At 47.8% G+C, this 15,442-nt stretch overlaps 1 protein-coding gene across 1 annotated transcript in view; it reads left to right on the top strand.

Moving 5' to 3' along the window:
- LOC119440211 (transformation/transcription domain-associated protein-like) overlaps window positions 1–15,442 on the top strand; it is a 233,828-nt gene that overhangs the window by 209,890 nt on the left and 8,496 nt on the right. The window contains 3 exon segments of the mRNA XM_049661446.1: window positions 6,783–6,924; window positions 10,142–10,338; window positions 12,278–12,386. Coding sequence (XP_049517403.1) covers window positions 6,783–6,924; window positions 10,142–10,338; window positions 12,278–12,386 — 448 coding nt within the window.

Raw genomic sequence — 15,442 nt, 5'->3', positions numbered from 1 at the left:
GTCCGAAGTCTTGGTAGCCTGCGCAGTGAACCCAGCATGGTGGAAGCAATTGCCGATTATGGTGCTTCTCGTTGCGCACCATGAAGCGGCAATTATTTGGAGCACCATAAACAGGTCCACTTTTGTTTCGCGGCCCAACTGCGTATTTAGAAGAAGCCTTTGAATGGTGGGGGGGGGGGGGGGGGGGGGAGGCTCTCACGGTAGGCCCGCTTGACACTCTGGATGACCCCTTGGTCGAGGGGTTGAATGATGGAGGTGCAGTTCGGCGAGAAAATCTTTAACTGCACGTATTCCAGCTCGGCGTCATCCTTTATGATGTGGGCATAAGAATTGTCTAAGAGTAGACAAACCTTTCGGCATTGCCTGCCCATGTCCCGGTCGAAAGCCTGGACCCACTCTCCGAAAATAGCCCGGGTCATCCACGCGCGAGTGTTAGCCATGTACTTAATGGGAAGGCTCCGGTTTCCTTTGAAGCAGCGTGGTTTGGCACTTTTGCCTATGTCCAACAGCGGCCGCTTGTCCGTTGGCGCACGGGAGCACGGTTATTCTCTTCTTACTGTGCTTGCCTCCAGTGGCAGCACAGCCCCTTAAAATCCAGGGTCCTGGTGGGTAGCATTTCGTAAAAGAGTCCGGTCTCATCAGCATTGTAAATATCCGACGGTGCGTAGTCTTTCAGGATGCCTGCGAGGCTAGCCGACATCCACGCAGCGGCGCCGTCACTATCCGCCGAAGCGGCTTCACCGCACAAAACTTCGCCGATGATGCTGTGGCGTGACTTGAATCTGTTCAGCCAACCTACACTGGCCTTAAAGTCTTCTATGCCTAGCAAGCAGGCATAATCCAGTGCTTTTTGTCACACAATATCACCGCTAAGAGTGATTTTCTTGGCCCGGCGTCTCCACAAACCAGGTGTATACTGCCTTGTCCAAGTCCTCGTGCACCGGCTGATTAACTTTCTTGTGTTTCGCCGACGTCTCGGAAGCTAGCGCTTTGGCTATAGCGTCCTTGCACTTCAGTATAGTAGAAAAGGAGCTCGCCGGAATCCCAAATTCTTCCGCGATGATCGACTTTCTCTTTCCACCTTCAGCCTGGGCGATAACTTTAGCCTTCTTTTCTAGCGACAAAAACTTCCGCTTCTTTGTCGGCAGCAACATGCTTCTCCAAATACCGATTTGACACCTTCGGGAGACAATCGCCAACTGGTGTGTAATCGCTTGTTGTCAAGCGTGCATCGTGTGAACGCCTCGGCGCACCCTACCGAGATTTGGCCTCGCAACCGCAACTTTTTAATTGGTGTTGTACATCCGAGAAATTCTCACGAAACGTTATACCGTAAAATTCCGAGCAAGCGCCCCCACCCGTGCAAGAGCCCCCCCCCCCCCCCCTAACTTCACTGCTAATTTCAAATTTCCGCGCTGTTCCGGGAAAGCGCCCCCCCCCCCCCCCTGCTCCGCACCAACACTGGCCTGCCACATCCAGTCCATGAAAATAATGGCAAATTCGGCAAATCGCACCGGTGCGCATCGGGGTGCCCCGATGAGCCATTTCATCGAATCATGGTCGCACCCGGGAGCTCCAGTGGGCACACGTGCGCATCGGGGCAAACTGTGGCTGGCGGTCTGTAGTTCACTGACCTGCCGGCCGACGGCGTGATCTGCCTCTCACATGGCACAGAGGATTTTCCTGCGGCACAGCGACGCGACCACTCAGCAACAGAGGGCTGGTCGCAATCACTCGCCACCGATATCGTCGCTAGGCCTTTTCCAGATCACTTCGAATCTGTAGCAGACGGCGCTTCAGAGCGAACCGCCGACACTCCCAAGCAGCAATGTTTTGTTACCATCGTTGCCCTTTTACCCTCTCCTCGCAATAATTTCGCATGATGAAGAAAACATGCTGATATTTGCAGTGCCACTAGCTGCGATGCGAGCATGGCCGAGACGCCGTCCGCCGTCGGTAGCCATGACGCTGAGCTTGACTTGTATCGGAACTCTCATTAGCGCTAAACGTTTCATCGTGGACATCGTTTTTAATAAAGTGAACATTACGCGTCACTTTACTCTAGCGGACATAATTTTGCCTGGAATAGAAGCTGCATAACCAATGTTCGTTTTGCCGGTGAACGGCGACGCGTTGGTGCAGCATCGATGCGCTCTTTCTGTAGTTCTTTCGGTGGTTTTGAGAGTGATAAGCACCACTAACAAATCTTTTGCTTAATAAAGTTCATGTTCAATAAAATTTTAATGCCAATCCCACTGCGCTTCTTTTTTTTTTTTTGGCAGGAAAATTTTGGCGTTGCCATCTTGAATTTTGGTGCCGTTCCGGGATAGCGCCCCCCCTAACTGTGCCGGTAATCTTGACTTGCTTGAGGGGGGGAGGCGCTTGCTTGGAATTTTACAGTAGAAAATTAATAATTAGACATACTATAAAAATAAAACTAATCCGTGTATGTAATTTATAGGCGTACTATCTTCCTAACAAATTGGACCCAAAGCGTTTCTTCGGAGCTTGGATGCTTCTTCATACGGGCGCGTTGCATCGCCATCACTAACGCGGCATGGCGGCTTTGTTTTGTTTACATTGCAGCCCGAGCAGCTGAAGTTTGTGTCTGTTTATGTTATCAAGGTCGATGGTTTGTTAAGGCATGAAAAAAGAGTTTCAGGGGTTTCGGTGAGCTGCCGTTTAAATAATTTTGCTCACATCTGCTCCAGTAAAATCTTCGCTGAAGTGAAAGCGTGTCCGTGAAGTAGTTAGTTTTGGAGGGAATTTCAATGCATTATGTTCTATGGGACATCGACGGGGAATGAAAAAAACTTCGTTTTGGTGAAAATTTCGTTGAAGCGGGACTTCGTTGTGTCGGGATTCTACTGTGTATCGATATGTTATTCACCACACATCAGATATAACGATTGAAATTTTGCTTCTGGGCCACGTTTCTCATGCAGAATAATCATGAAATTTGCATTCCTAAGTTGCCCTAAACCGAGACGAGGCGAGAATGTTTGCCTACTGCGAGTTCAGTATCTGCTGCCATTACCTGCGCAGCGCATCCCGCCCAGCGCGCCGATTGCGAACGAAAGCCACGGAGAGCATTGCAAGTTGGTGCACAGCTTGCTCAAGATAGCGCCAGCTGCTTCGCGTCCGCGTCGCCAGCGGTCGTACGTGCCTCCAGAGAAGAGACGAGGGGGAAGAAAGCCTACGGGGCCTTCGCTCCTTTTACAATCTCCCTCTCTCAGCGAGCGCGGAAATGCGCCGTGGAAGCAGCGGGAGGTGCGCCGACAAAGCGCAAAGCTGTGACTCTCGAGACGAAGCTGCAAATTTTGCAAGACTCGAAGTACGAGCTCGCGCAGTCGATGACATCGACAATTATGAAAACCAGGAGCGCCATGATCATGAAGGCTAGAAGCAGTGGCCATACCAACCAACGGAAAAAGCGAGCTTCGTGCGCCAGGACCAAACCCTCATGGGCGAAACCAGCACGGTGGAAGCCGCTGACATTACCGAACTCTGGGAGCACATCGCCACTGACGATGAAATAGGTGGTGCTTCGATAGAGGAGTTTGCAAGTGCAGATAGTGCTGCCTCGTTTTGCGAAGAGATCTCCGACGGGGCGATCGTTGTCGCGACAGACGGCGGCGTTGTGCGACGGAGGCGACAACAGCAGCAGCAGTGACGACGTAATGGCCCGTCTTCTACACCGACCCCAATGTTCAACCAAAGTGCAATGTCATCGATCGAGTCGCCCATTGATTTCATGCATGCAAAATTTTAGCCGTCAGTGTTCGCGCAGCAGCTAGACGCGATGCACACGGCGGTTGTGAATCCGAAACTTTTGCGAAAGCAAGTGCAGATTTCTGATTATTTCAGCGTGCTTAACGATTGATACGCTATTTAGAGATATAAACGCTTTATTCTTCACAGCCTACTTTCAACAATGTTGATATTTTTATCGCAAGTGGTAAATTTATTTTCGGGACTGCAAAGACGTATTCGTATTTTTTTTTTCGGTAGTCCAGATGTAGCGATGATTGCTTATAACGATCGGATTTTTCGTTCTTCTTGATATCATTATAAGTGGACTGCACTGTACATGTACGTCTTCGCTTGTACATTTAAAAAGCGCGCCTCTTTCGATCATTTGTTCGCTTGGCATGTGCTGCCACTCGACGGGAACACGTGGAATGTCTTACTTGTGCCGCTGCCATCGCTTGCACATCCGGGCGCGCGCGCACGTGGCGGTGGCAAGTTTCTGTTTTCTCCTGTGGCGGCTCCCGCTTGATGCACGCGCTGAACTGATGGCTATCTGGTTTCAAATCTCTCAAAGAGTGACCGCTTGTTACTGGATCGTTTATCGCTCACAGCGGTGCGTTTACACCTGTTCCTGGGTAGGTGCATGTATACACACACAATGCTGCCGTTTTTGCCTTTCCCTTTTTGGAGACCACAAAAGCTCTATTGCACCTTGTTGGCGATAAGACGAAGGCTTCTCACTTGTTTCGATTTCCGGAAGTGCACACAACCATTTTTCAGCGTGCTTATCTTCTTATTCATAAATAAACATTCTGTATTTTACAACACAAACAATTTTTTGGTCACTTTACGGTCACCTTAAAAAAATTGACTATTTTTTTTTTTCGAAATAGGTTCTTTCGAAGAATTTAAATCAGCAATAAAAAAATCTACCCTTGGGGGTCGCATTTGGCAAAAAAATTCGACCCTCAAAGGGTTAATGCTTACAATTTTTTTGCAAGAGAATAAGATGCTGCACATGCTCATGATTGCATAACAAGAATGTGGCAGGCTATCAGTGATTTAGGTACACAGAAATCAAGACCTACAGCACTGTCTACTCTTATTAAAGGGAGCACCAAGTTAGTGTGCCAGCACTGATTACAGCTCAGGTCTAGTATATAAAGGTCTGAAAAATGTTTTTTTTTTAATCAGTAGAATTTCTGTTGAATGGAATCAAGTGCTTTCTTCCCTCCGAAACTAATAAATTAGTGACGTGTACTGAAAACCAATGAGGTTCTTAGTTTAATAGTGAACCTGTGTTTAGCGACACTCTTTTATTTATGCACAAGGGCTACAAGGCCTACCCAACATTACGGCAGGTGGGTTATAATAATACCAATCTGCGTGATGAACAAAAGTATCACGCATCACGTGACTCGATCATCGCTTTGCGCATAGCTGGCGCCAATGGCAAAGAGCAGGCACCGTCGCACGGTTTTCACTATGTGATTTGCCACCTGTCAAAGAATTTGAAATCTAGAGGATCACAGCTAGTTTGTGACGCTAACCTTCCCCTTTCCTCCTCCTCATTCATCTGCTGTCTCTCGCTTTTGTTCGCGAGACAAACCGGTTTGTCGGCTTTCCGGGTGTCATGCAGCTGCTGTGAATAGGTATGTGTTGATTCGGCACCAAACCATAGCTTTAGTTGCCAATACCCAATGAAGCAGCACCGATTAGGCCTAATGACCAAGGCAGTGTGGCCATGACAAACATTTCGGTAACCAAGACAAACATGCGGTAACGGGCCGCTAATATCTTCGTATGGGTGGCTCAGCAGTGATTGGGCCCGAGATAACAGATGCGGGAAGGATTGACAGCTCTCGAAGTGGCGTGAAGTTCGTCGGCGCACATATCCAACACGATTTGCGTGCCTATCGGCGGCTAATCAGCCGACTTTTCGCACATGCTTTTGCACTTTAGAAAATATGCGCTGCTTTTGTTGACGTTCCTTCTGTCTGCGTCGCGTTATCATTTCGATCAGTCCTGTCCACCTGGCGGTACCTTGTACCGACAGAGGTGGCCCCAGCCAACTCGGTGCTGTTAGGTGTATTGCGGCGTTCCAGGCGCTGTGTGGGCGATCCCAACATCAGGCCGACGTTGGGGAGCACTTGCAGTGACAAAGTCCACTACTGCGTCAGCCGGAGTGGCCCATCCGCGCTGTCCGTGGTGCAGTTGGCACTCGGTCGGCACTCCTTTTTCGCCGAAAACGAAGGGAAATGCTCACTTGGGCAATATTGAGCAATAGGGGCTCCATGGCGCATGCGACATGCTTAGGTCTCTACACCGAATATATTGAGTATTGGAAAAATCGAATAGTAGATATTCTGTTTGTGAGTCAAATTATTCATAGGTTCACTATTTGATTCGGTTCGGTGATATTCAATATTCGCACATCCCTAGTAATTCACCTTGCAGCAACAGGCTGAAATCTGTATAAATTAACAAAAACTGCTAATGTGATTGGCTGAGGCAGGCACCACTATCTACCGTCTGTGACATTTGCGAAGTCACTCAGGAAGTTCAGAATATTAAACACATTATGGCACAAAGGACAAGTGTTGGGGTTCATCGATAGTGACAGAGACCTGCCTGAGGGCGACGATAGCAAACATTAATTAAGGGTCAACAAATTTTTATCCTGTGAAGGTAAACATTGTATGTTTCATTTTCTTTCCAATCGCGGGAATTGGAAATGTCCTACTTTTTTTCTTGCTGTAAATATCGCTGTGCATTGCAAATTTACTTTGAACACACATTTTGTATGCATTAGAATCAAGTAAATGCAGTAGGTCAGGGAATTTTTATCAGCTGATTTCTAGGAAATCTTAAAAGTTGAATGTGGTAGACATTGTGTAGAAATAGCTTCTGGCTCTTCAAATGCAGTTGGAAGTGTTGAGGTATCGAAGAGGCTTTGGCTTGCTGAATGTCTGCATTGAATGCCCATTGCTCGCCTTAAATCAGCTGCTGATTATTTTTTTTTTTCCATGCAGTTCACGCTGCAGCTGGCACTGGCAGGCTTTGCAGAGTTCGTGATGCACCTGACACGGCTGAACCCGGATATGATGTACCTGCACCAAGACTCAGGGTTCATGAACTTCTCATACTTCAAGTTTGATGTCGACGACATCTCCGGTAAGGGCACCTTCGTTATTATTTTGGTCACCAAACTGTGCAGTAGCTGTGCAATGCTGCACTTGCAGTGCACAACAAAATATCTCCAAGGAATACACAAAGTACTGATGTTGACCTAGCACCGTTTGAATGGGAAAAAAAAAACAGGAAAACATTTGTGCAATAGGTACGGCTAACACTAGATGGTAACACTAGTGCGCGGTGGCATGATCAACCACGGGCTTCAGGGGCAGGTGGGCGTGCATCTCCTCTTCTAGTCCGGCTGTGACTGCACATGGCTGTCAGTGCTGTCAAGCGTATGCGTGGGCCACACACTCTATCTTGGAGGTAATCTGCAGTGGGCGCAAAGTAGGGCAGCGCAAATACTTCAGTGTCACCGAATCGAATAGTGAACGTTCGAATACAGTAGACTTCCGTTAATTCGATCATATTGAGGGAGGGGGTTGGCGCAGTAACTGCGCATTGCGCGGCTGTGCGCCCCTTATCTTGAAAGCGATTTGCGTTGGGGGCTGAGTCTAGCAGTGCGACGTTGGCTTCTACCTTTTTGCGTGCTCCGTTCTCGCTGCTCGGTTTGCGTTGAAGCGATACACGGCACGAAAGTCACTTCGATCGCTGTTGATGCCGCACTTTCTCACGCCAACATTTTGACGAGTGTCCGCGGTCATCGAGTGTGACGTGTTCAATTTTGCCTGTGCGCGTTGATGCCATGTTTGTTAATTTACATGGTTAGCAAATGTTTGCAAGCTTATATGGCCGGTAAAATTATTACAGTCGACTCCCGATTATTCGAAGTCGCTTAATTGGAAATTTTGGTTAATTGGAAGTGAAGTAGGGGTGCTGTCAGTTTTCCATGCAAACAAACAGAAAAAAAATGCCCGGGAATTAGAATTTAGAAGTCTAAAACACTGGTTAATTAGAAGTTATTTCTCAATCGAATGTCTCGACGTGATCGTAATGTTAGAGAAATTACCTATTTTTAAAGCGAAAATCAGCTTTGCGTGTGCCGCACGGGCGTCGTTTGCATCGCAGCTGACTATAGCGCCACAGCTCATGAAACGTCAATGTTAGGTACTGGCGTTTTCGGCATCGCAGCTGACGACAGCGCCGAAGATCATGAGGTGGCGAGGTTAGCCGCGTCACGTGGTCTTTCTATGGCGTTGACGTACTAGGCCTCTCTGCACTCTCCGTTTGTTTCCTCGAGTGTTGTAGCAGTTGTTGTGGTGCGTCGGGCCTCGTTGCACAGAGGTTCCACGCCGCATTTCACCTGCAGTCGGGACAATGGCAACCCGCGGACCTTATCGGACGCTCGACTTAACGACGAAAGTAAAAATTATGAAAGAAGTTGAGGAAAGGAGGCATCGCCAAGCAGGACATTGCACGAAGGTACGGCATCAAGCCTAACACTCTTTCAAACTTCCTGAAGAACAAGCGCCCGATACTCGAAGCGGTTGAAAAAGACCAGTTTAAGATGTCTCGCAAGAGAATGCGCACCGGCGCCCACTCGGAGTTAGAGAAAGCGTTGCTCATTTGGATTAGGGAGGCACGGAGCAATCACCTTCCGCTCAGTGGCGATATCGTTGCAGCGAAAGCCTTATCGCTTGCGGCGATGTTAGGAATTGAAAACTTTGCCTCTTCGGATGGATGGTTGACACGCTTCAAGCAACGTCACGACCTGGTGTTCAAAAGCGTGAGTAGCTAAAGGACGTCTGTCGACCAGGAAACGTGTGCGACGTGGAGAGAACAAAAGCTTCGCAAATACTTGAGCGAATATAAGCCGGAAGACATCTTCGATGCCGACGAGACAGCACTTTTTTACAAGATGTTACCCGAGAAGACATTGACCTTCAAGGACGATGTCTGTGCTGGGGGAAGCGCAGCAAAGAGAGAGTGTCCGTTTTAATTGCCGCGAACATGACTGGCACGGAGCGATGTCGCCTGCTGATGCTCGGCAAGTCCGCTAAGCCTAGATGTTTTAAGGGCGTCAAAATGCTGCCTGTCGATTACGCATCCAATATAAAGGCATGGATGACGTTGGACCTATTTAAAGACTGGCTACATAAACTAGATCGCAAGTTCGCATCGTCTAACCGCAAGGTATTGCTTCTTGTAGATCAGTGCAGTGCCCTCATGAATGTGCCGTCCTTGAGTGCCATCCGCGTCGCCTACTTGCCAGCCAACACAACAGCGGTGTTGCAACCTATGGATCAGGGGATCATCAAAAATGTGAAGGTGCTGTACCGAAAGCACCTTCTCGAGTGGATGCTTTTGTGCATGGAGAGCTCCATGCAGTACGAGGTTAGCCTCCTCAGTGCTATCCACATGCTAGCGCGAGTGTGGGGCCGCGTTAAAGAAGAAACAATTGCAAACTGCTTCAGGGCGTGTGGTTTCAGTGCAAGTGTGGCGGGAGTTGGTTCGTTTTCTCCAGCGGGGGAAGCAGACACAAGTGAGCTCGACGACCATACTCTTGAAGCAGCTCGCGTTGACGTCCCTTTCGAAGAGTACGTCGCCGTTGATAGCAGTGTTGAAACGTGCGGTGCGCTGACGGACACTGAAATAATTGAAATCGTTCGGCCCAACGAGGCTGCTAACGAAAGTGACGAGGACAACATTTCAAGTGAGCCACAACCTGCGGCTACTGATGTAGCTGCGGGCCTTGCCATCGCGCAGCGGTTTTTGCTGCAGAGAGCAATGCCGACAAAGCACTCGGCCACGTCTACAGCCTGCAGAACTTGCTCTCTGTAGCAAGATGCCGCAAGCAGAAGCAGACGGCAATAACCGATTTTTTCTTTCATAGTCATTTTTCAAATAAAAATGTCCGTTTTTGTTCCTTGTGGTTAATTGGAAGTTCGTTTAATTCGAAGTTTTTCGCAGTGCCCGTGCACTTCGTATTAATGGGAGTCGACTGTATCCTTACTTCGTGTAGCTGTCTATGCATTTGCTATCGCAATTGATGGTTCGCCTTTTGGGTGAAACTGCGACTTTGTTGTGGAAAAAAGAATCACTCAAAATTTACCCCGCATAACAAACGCACCCCCCAAGTTTGCGCATATTTTTCAGCAAAAAAATGCATTCATTATGCGAGTAAATACGGTGCCCGATGTCTAATGTCTATCACATTGCCATCGCCATCAGTGCTTCACCTTTCGTGTGAAACTGTGAGTTTTTGTTCGAAGGCTTTTCACCTGATTTTCATGAACATGTGTCACATGCATTGCAGGTGACCTAGATGCCAACAGGCCGGTGCCTTTCCGCCTGACACCCAACCTGTCCGAGTTCATGACCAGCATTGGCGTAGCAGGCTCCATGACGGCTGGCATGATTGCCACGGCACGCTGCGTGGCCCAGCCCAACTTCAAGCTGCAAGCTCTGCTTCGTGCCATCTTGCGGGATGAGCTGATCGCCTGGCACAAAAAGGTGCGCGCAGTCCTGGTGGCACTGTCCTTTATTGAGTGACTTGGAACATGAAATAGTTTCACTCAAATTTGGTACGATACAGTCGCAGTTGCTAATTGATCTTTCAGGTGCAGAGGCTTCTGTGAAAATGTCAGAATAATTGGGCAGTTTACATCACCAGCAATATGAAAGACTCGCTTGCTCAGTTTTGTTGCTTCAGTGAGGCAATATCTACTGCAGCAAAACTTTTTTAATTTGGATTATTCGAATGTGCCGCCTGATCCCTTTCATTATGTGCATTATCTTATAGCATGAAACTTATTAATTTACTGCGCAAGAAAAAAAGAAACTGGCCGAGTTAGATTATGTTCATGATGTAGCAGTGCAACAAACACACACAGACAGAAAAAAAGACATGAAACCTGTCCCTGTTTGTTTGCGGTCAAAAATTTTTTAAATGAAACAAGTGCTGATTCTGATGTACATTTGGTCGTTCTTCAATTAATCCAGACATTTCGAAGTGCTCAGTGGCACGTGAGGTGTCTTAAGTTGAGGCAGCGCAGTAACGCTATGAGTGGTGTCCAAATTGTACCGTCAGCGATGGCTGCCTTGGAGTAATGGGTGCAAACCTCACAGGCCATGCATTCATATGCTGCAAGTGCTTTAAAGGGACATTAAAGGCAAATAAAAAGTCAAGTGATAGAGTAATGCTGTAGAACATGTAAGGCGTCAATATAATCGCGAACAGAGCTTTAGTAACCGAGAAATTGAGGTAAATGCAGAACACAATAAGAGACTCCCCAGGCACATTCAGGTACTTACCTGATGACAAAGGCACTGCTCAAAAAAATTATGTCACTAGTACTAAACCACTTGGATTAAAAAGATCAATTCGTTGGATTATAAGACTGAAGGAAATGCTACTTGTCTGCTTCTATTAAATTCTTGGAAAATAGAACTTTTTCGCATTGCCCTTGATAACGACATAGGTGGCGTAAAGGTTTCGTTTTTACTCGACTCGGCACCGCGCACGTTCGAGTTTCAGTAGATCCGTTATCGCATAATGTTGTGCAGGTGTTACTGGCTTGCTAAATTCGCACTTGAGAAATTGCTTTCAGTAGTTCCGTTATCACGTAGTGCTGTGCAGGTGTTACTGGCTCGCTAAACTCGCACTTGAAATTGCAAGCAGCAGAGAATGCCACGTCCAGATGGTGACCAGCTTCATCGCCCGATGTCGCATTGCTGGAGTCCTCGCTGCTCTCGCGCTCGGTAAAGCTGGTGTCGAGGCCACCATTGTAGTACGCAACGATGCCGGCAGAGCGAGCCCCCAGCAGCATGTCACACTCAACAGAGCTTAAGTAGCTGAAATCGAGCCCAGCATCACGAGCCAACGTGTCGCTGGCAGTGTCGTCAACAAGGTCCACTGTGATGAGCGTCGACGATCATCACGTTTACAATTCAGCGCACGCTTTTCACTCCGCTTTCGCACTGCCGTCAGCTCTGTCTTGGCTCTGTTTCTGGCCGCGCGTCTCCATTTTCCGCAAAAAAGCTGTAGCGCCGTCTGCGGGCGGCGCTTTACTCACCGGCGGCATAACGTCACTATGAGATCATGACGTCACCACTCCTCGCTCGGGAGCGCGAGTGATTTAAATGGCACTAGAGGTACACAGAAACTTCAGGCATAATTTTCTTGTAAATTAAGTATTTTCTTGGCATGAAACAACCGTTTCGAGGTTCCTGTGATCGTATTTCAACGTTCCACGTTGACTCAATATTTGCCTTTAGTGTCCCTTTAAGCAAATGTTGCAGACAGAAACGTGTCAAGGCCACTACGTTTCGGCAATCATGAGCTTGTGCTTGGTTTGTGCCTTGCGTGTTCGGCTGATTGTAGCTGTTGTGGTGAACAGAGCTATGAGCCAGTGACCTCTATTTATTCATTCATTGTGGTGTTCGCTTGCAGAAGCAAGATGACAATGTGACGCCTGGCTCAGCGCCACAGGACATGGATGGCGAGCAGATCATCGGCATGGTGTCCAAGGCCGTCAGTGCAGTCATGACCAGACTTCAGAGTGAGTGGAGGCGAATGTTTAATGCAGTACAGTCGACTTCCATTAATTTGAACCTGATGTGACTGACGAAATTGGTCAAATAAACACGAAGCAGAAATAACGCCTGAACACACCGCTAAATTATTGGCCCCTACTCAACAGATTCCCGAATCTTTTATTGGTTTGAAGTTAAAAACGAAACATGAACATGACAATAGAGCTCCTAAACAAAGTAGAAATCAAATGTGCATTCAATTTTCTAGCGAGAAAAACGTAGCATGCCTCCAATTCTGGCAATAAGAAGACAAAACCAGCGAGGTTTACCTTCACAGAACGGAAAATTAATAACTTTTGAGGTCCATCATCATCATTCACAGATGCAAGTTTATCGCTGTCTATGGAGGACCACAGTATGTCCTCTGTACAGTTCATAGTGCCGTCGATATTGTCGAGCTCACTTATAACGAACATGAGCGTTGCGCAGCGTCCGTTCATTATATCCCGACGTTCATAGTAAGTGGACCACAGCTAAAAAAAAATGTTGCTAGTCAAACAACAAAATTTAATTATTTGCAAAAATAGTCTATATGCTCGTCTATTCTTTCAGTGCAGATCTGATGAGAGCGTTCTCCAGAAGCGTGCTCTTCCCCGAGGCCCTTGGCCTGGACAAGTTGTCTGAGGTCTCTAAGCCCATTGCTACAGGCGCGCTTACAAATTCCATCGTCATCCTATTCCTCCGCGTCGCTCTCTGCCCGCAATTCATAAACGATGCTCTCATCCGTGCATGGTTATGCAATGTCAGCGTCTTCGTTAGCAGAAATAAAATCATCCCAGCCAATGTCATGGCCCCTCATGTCGGAGTCGATGACGCGCTGCCACAAATCTCCACATCCTTGGTGGTGTGCGAGTACCGAATAGTAGATTTCGAATTGAATATTGAATCGAATCACGAAAAAAAAAAGCCAAATATGGAATCGAATATTAGAAAGTGTTTCACACAATTTAATGCTTACAAAAAAAATTTGGCGAAGAAATGCAGCAGTGCTGCACATGCTTGGGAGTCTCCTAGCTTTGCAAACAAGAATGTAGCAAACTGTCAGTAAGATAGGCACATAGAAATCGAGTAGGGGTGTGAATACCGAATAATAGGTTTTGAATTGAATTGAAAATCAAATACAGTCGAGCCCGTTAATAACGAACTCGATAGTTCTACGAGAAGTGATCGTTATATCAGTAGTTCGTTTACATGGACTCCCCTTTAAAACGCTCAAAAATTGAACACACTGAAGCTGGCGGCAGCACTTTGGCCTAAAAGACAGATTTCCAGTGTCATTTTTGTTCCCGATGCGTTCCCGCACCTAGCTGCAAACTTCTGTTATAAATGTTGATCTAAAGAACGAAATGCGACTTCGTGTAGCTCTTTCAAAACGGCGTCCGGTTCCGATCACCTGCAATTTCAGAACTGCAAGCGCAGCCGTCATTTTTATGCCAGAGCTTGCGATAAATATTTTACCACCAACGAGTCATGATTGTATTCTGCATACGAGAGCAAAGTGTTCTAGTTGGCCGGAAGCGTAAACTTCGGAAACTACTGCGGCATGCTGCCATTCTGCGAAGGTCGCGGACATCATGGTCTGAGCGTTACGACTGCGCGTCAGCCACACAAGAGCCGAAAAATTACCTTAGCGATGTCGCTTCGGGTGAAAAAAATATATAATTTTCAAAAGGTAAAACGTCACCGTGATCTCCTGATAACGGCGCAGTGACTGCCGACCCTTTAGTGCTTTTGGATGATAGTTTCCCGGTTAGAACGTTATTTCTTGTGTGTGTTTTTATTATTACCGCATGAAAGGTTCTACTGTATACGCTTTTCTGCAGTCTATCTTATTATTCACCTGCTCGTCTTAAACTTCACAAGCACATTTGCAAATGTCCACCAATCGAACGTACTTAGCAAAAGTGCCGAAACCGGAGCATTAGACATGTCAAATCAGTGTCCTAACCAATACAGTTAAACCTGCTTATAACGAACCTTCATATAACGAATTCCTGGATATAACGAAGTTTTTGTATTCCCCGCCGTGACTCCATAGAAGCACATGTACCGTATTTACACGATTGTAGGTCGACCCATTTTTTCAAATTTGGCAATCCAATGTTGGGGGGTCGACTTAGAATCGAAACCGAACCGTGTACCGCTAGTAACGGCAAGAGAAACGAGAAATCAGGGGCGCTACGGCGTGGTTACAACTTTGCACCTACGTTTTTATGGTTACGGTAGAAGCGTAGCGTAATAATTTACTGTATTGCATACATTTTGATTGCGCACACCACGAGCGCACGGCTCTTGTGGGAGCATCGATCATGGAAGAGCTGCCGTTTAGGGAGTATTGGTAGATGGCGGAAGAGCTGCCGTTTGGGGGGTACAGTCAAACCTCGTTAATTCGGATCTCAAGGGAGTAAAAAAAATGTCCGAATTATCCGAATGCCGAATTATCGAATGGACAACAAAATATGCATATGAACAAGGCTTTTATTCCATACCTTCACTTCGTAAAGAAGTCCGTGATGGTTGTTTGTTTTTTCGTCGAAAGCTGGGCGGCAAGGTCGACTTTTCGCACATGCGCCAACCCGTCCAGTGCAAGCGTGCCGCGACGTGCGCCGAGGCGCGCGCCGCGTCTCTTTCGGCTCACGTCGCGGCGTGCCAAGACGCGCGCGCCGTGAAAGCAGCCGCGAAACGGGTTTTTCTAGCCGCAGAAGGGATCGCTCCAGGACCGATTTCTTGCGGATTGCCGCGTGCCGCGCATGAAGGAGACCAATGAGAGCAGTCCGCTTCCCTGACGTGCGCGCGGGAAACTGGTGTCATGCGGACCCGCCCGACCGCTCGTTTCTAGTCCGACGTTATCGGCGCGCAGGTCAGCATCGTTCGCGGCCAGCCACGCTGCGCCAGCCGAAACGCCATCTCTTCCGACGCGCGCGCGTCGGCTGTTATCTTCGGAGCATGCGCAATATGATCACAAGCCCGCGCGCCGCTTTGAAGGGCTGTCTGCGACCATCGGCGAAGTGGAGTGGGCGCC

Source organism: Dermacentor silvarum, chromosome 2 (assembly GCF_013339745.2).
Source record: "Dermacentor silvarum isolate Dsil-2018 chromosome 2, BIME_Dsil_1.4, whole genome shotgun sequence".
NCBI lineage: Eukaryota > Metazoa > Arthropoda > Arachnida > Ixodida > Ixodidae > Dermacentor > Dermacentor silvarum.
The sequence above is the reverse complement of the archived record's forward strand: the minus strand, read 5'-3'. Positions and strand labels throughout refer to the sequence as shown.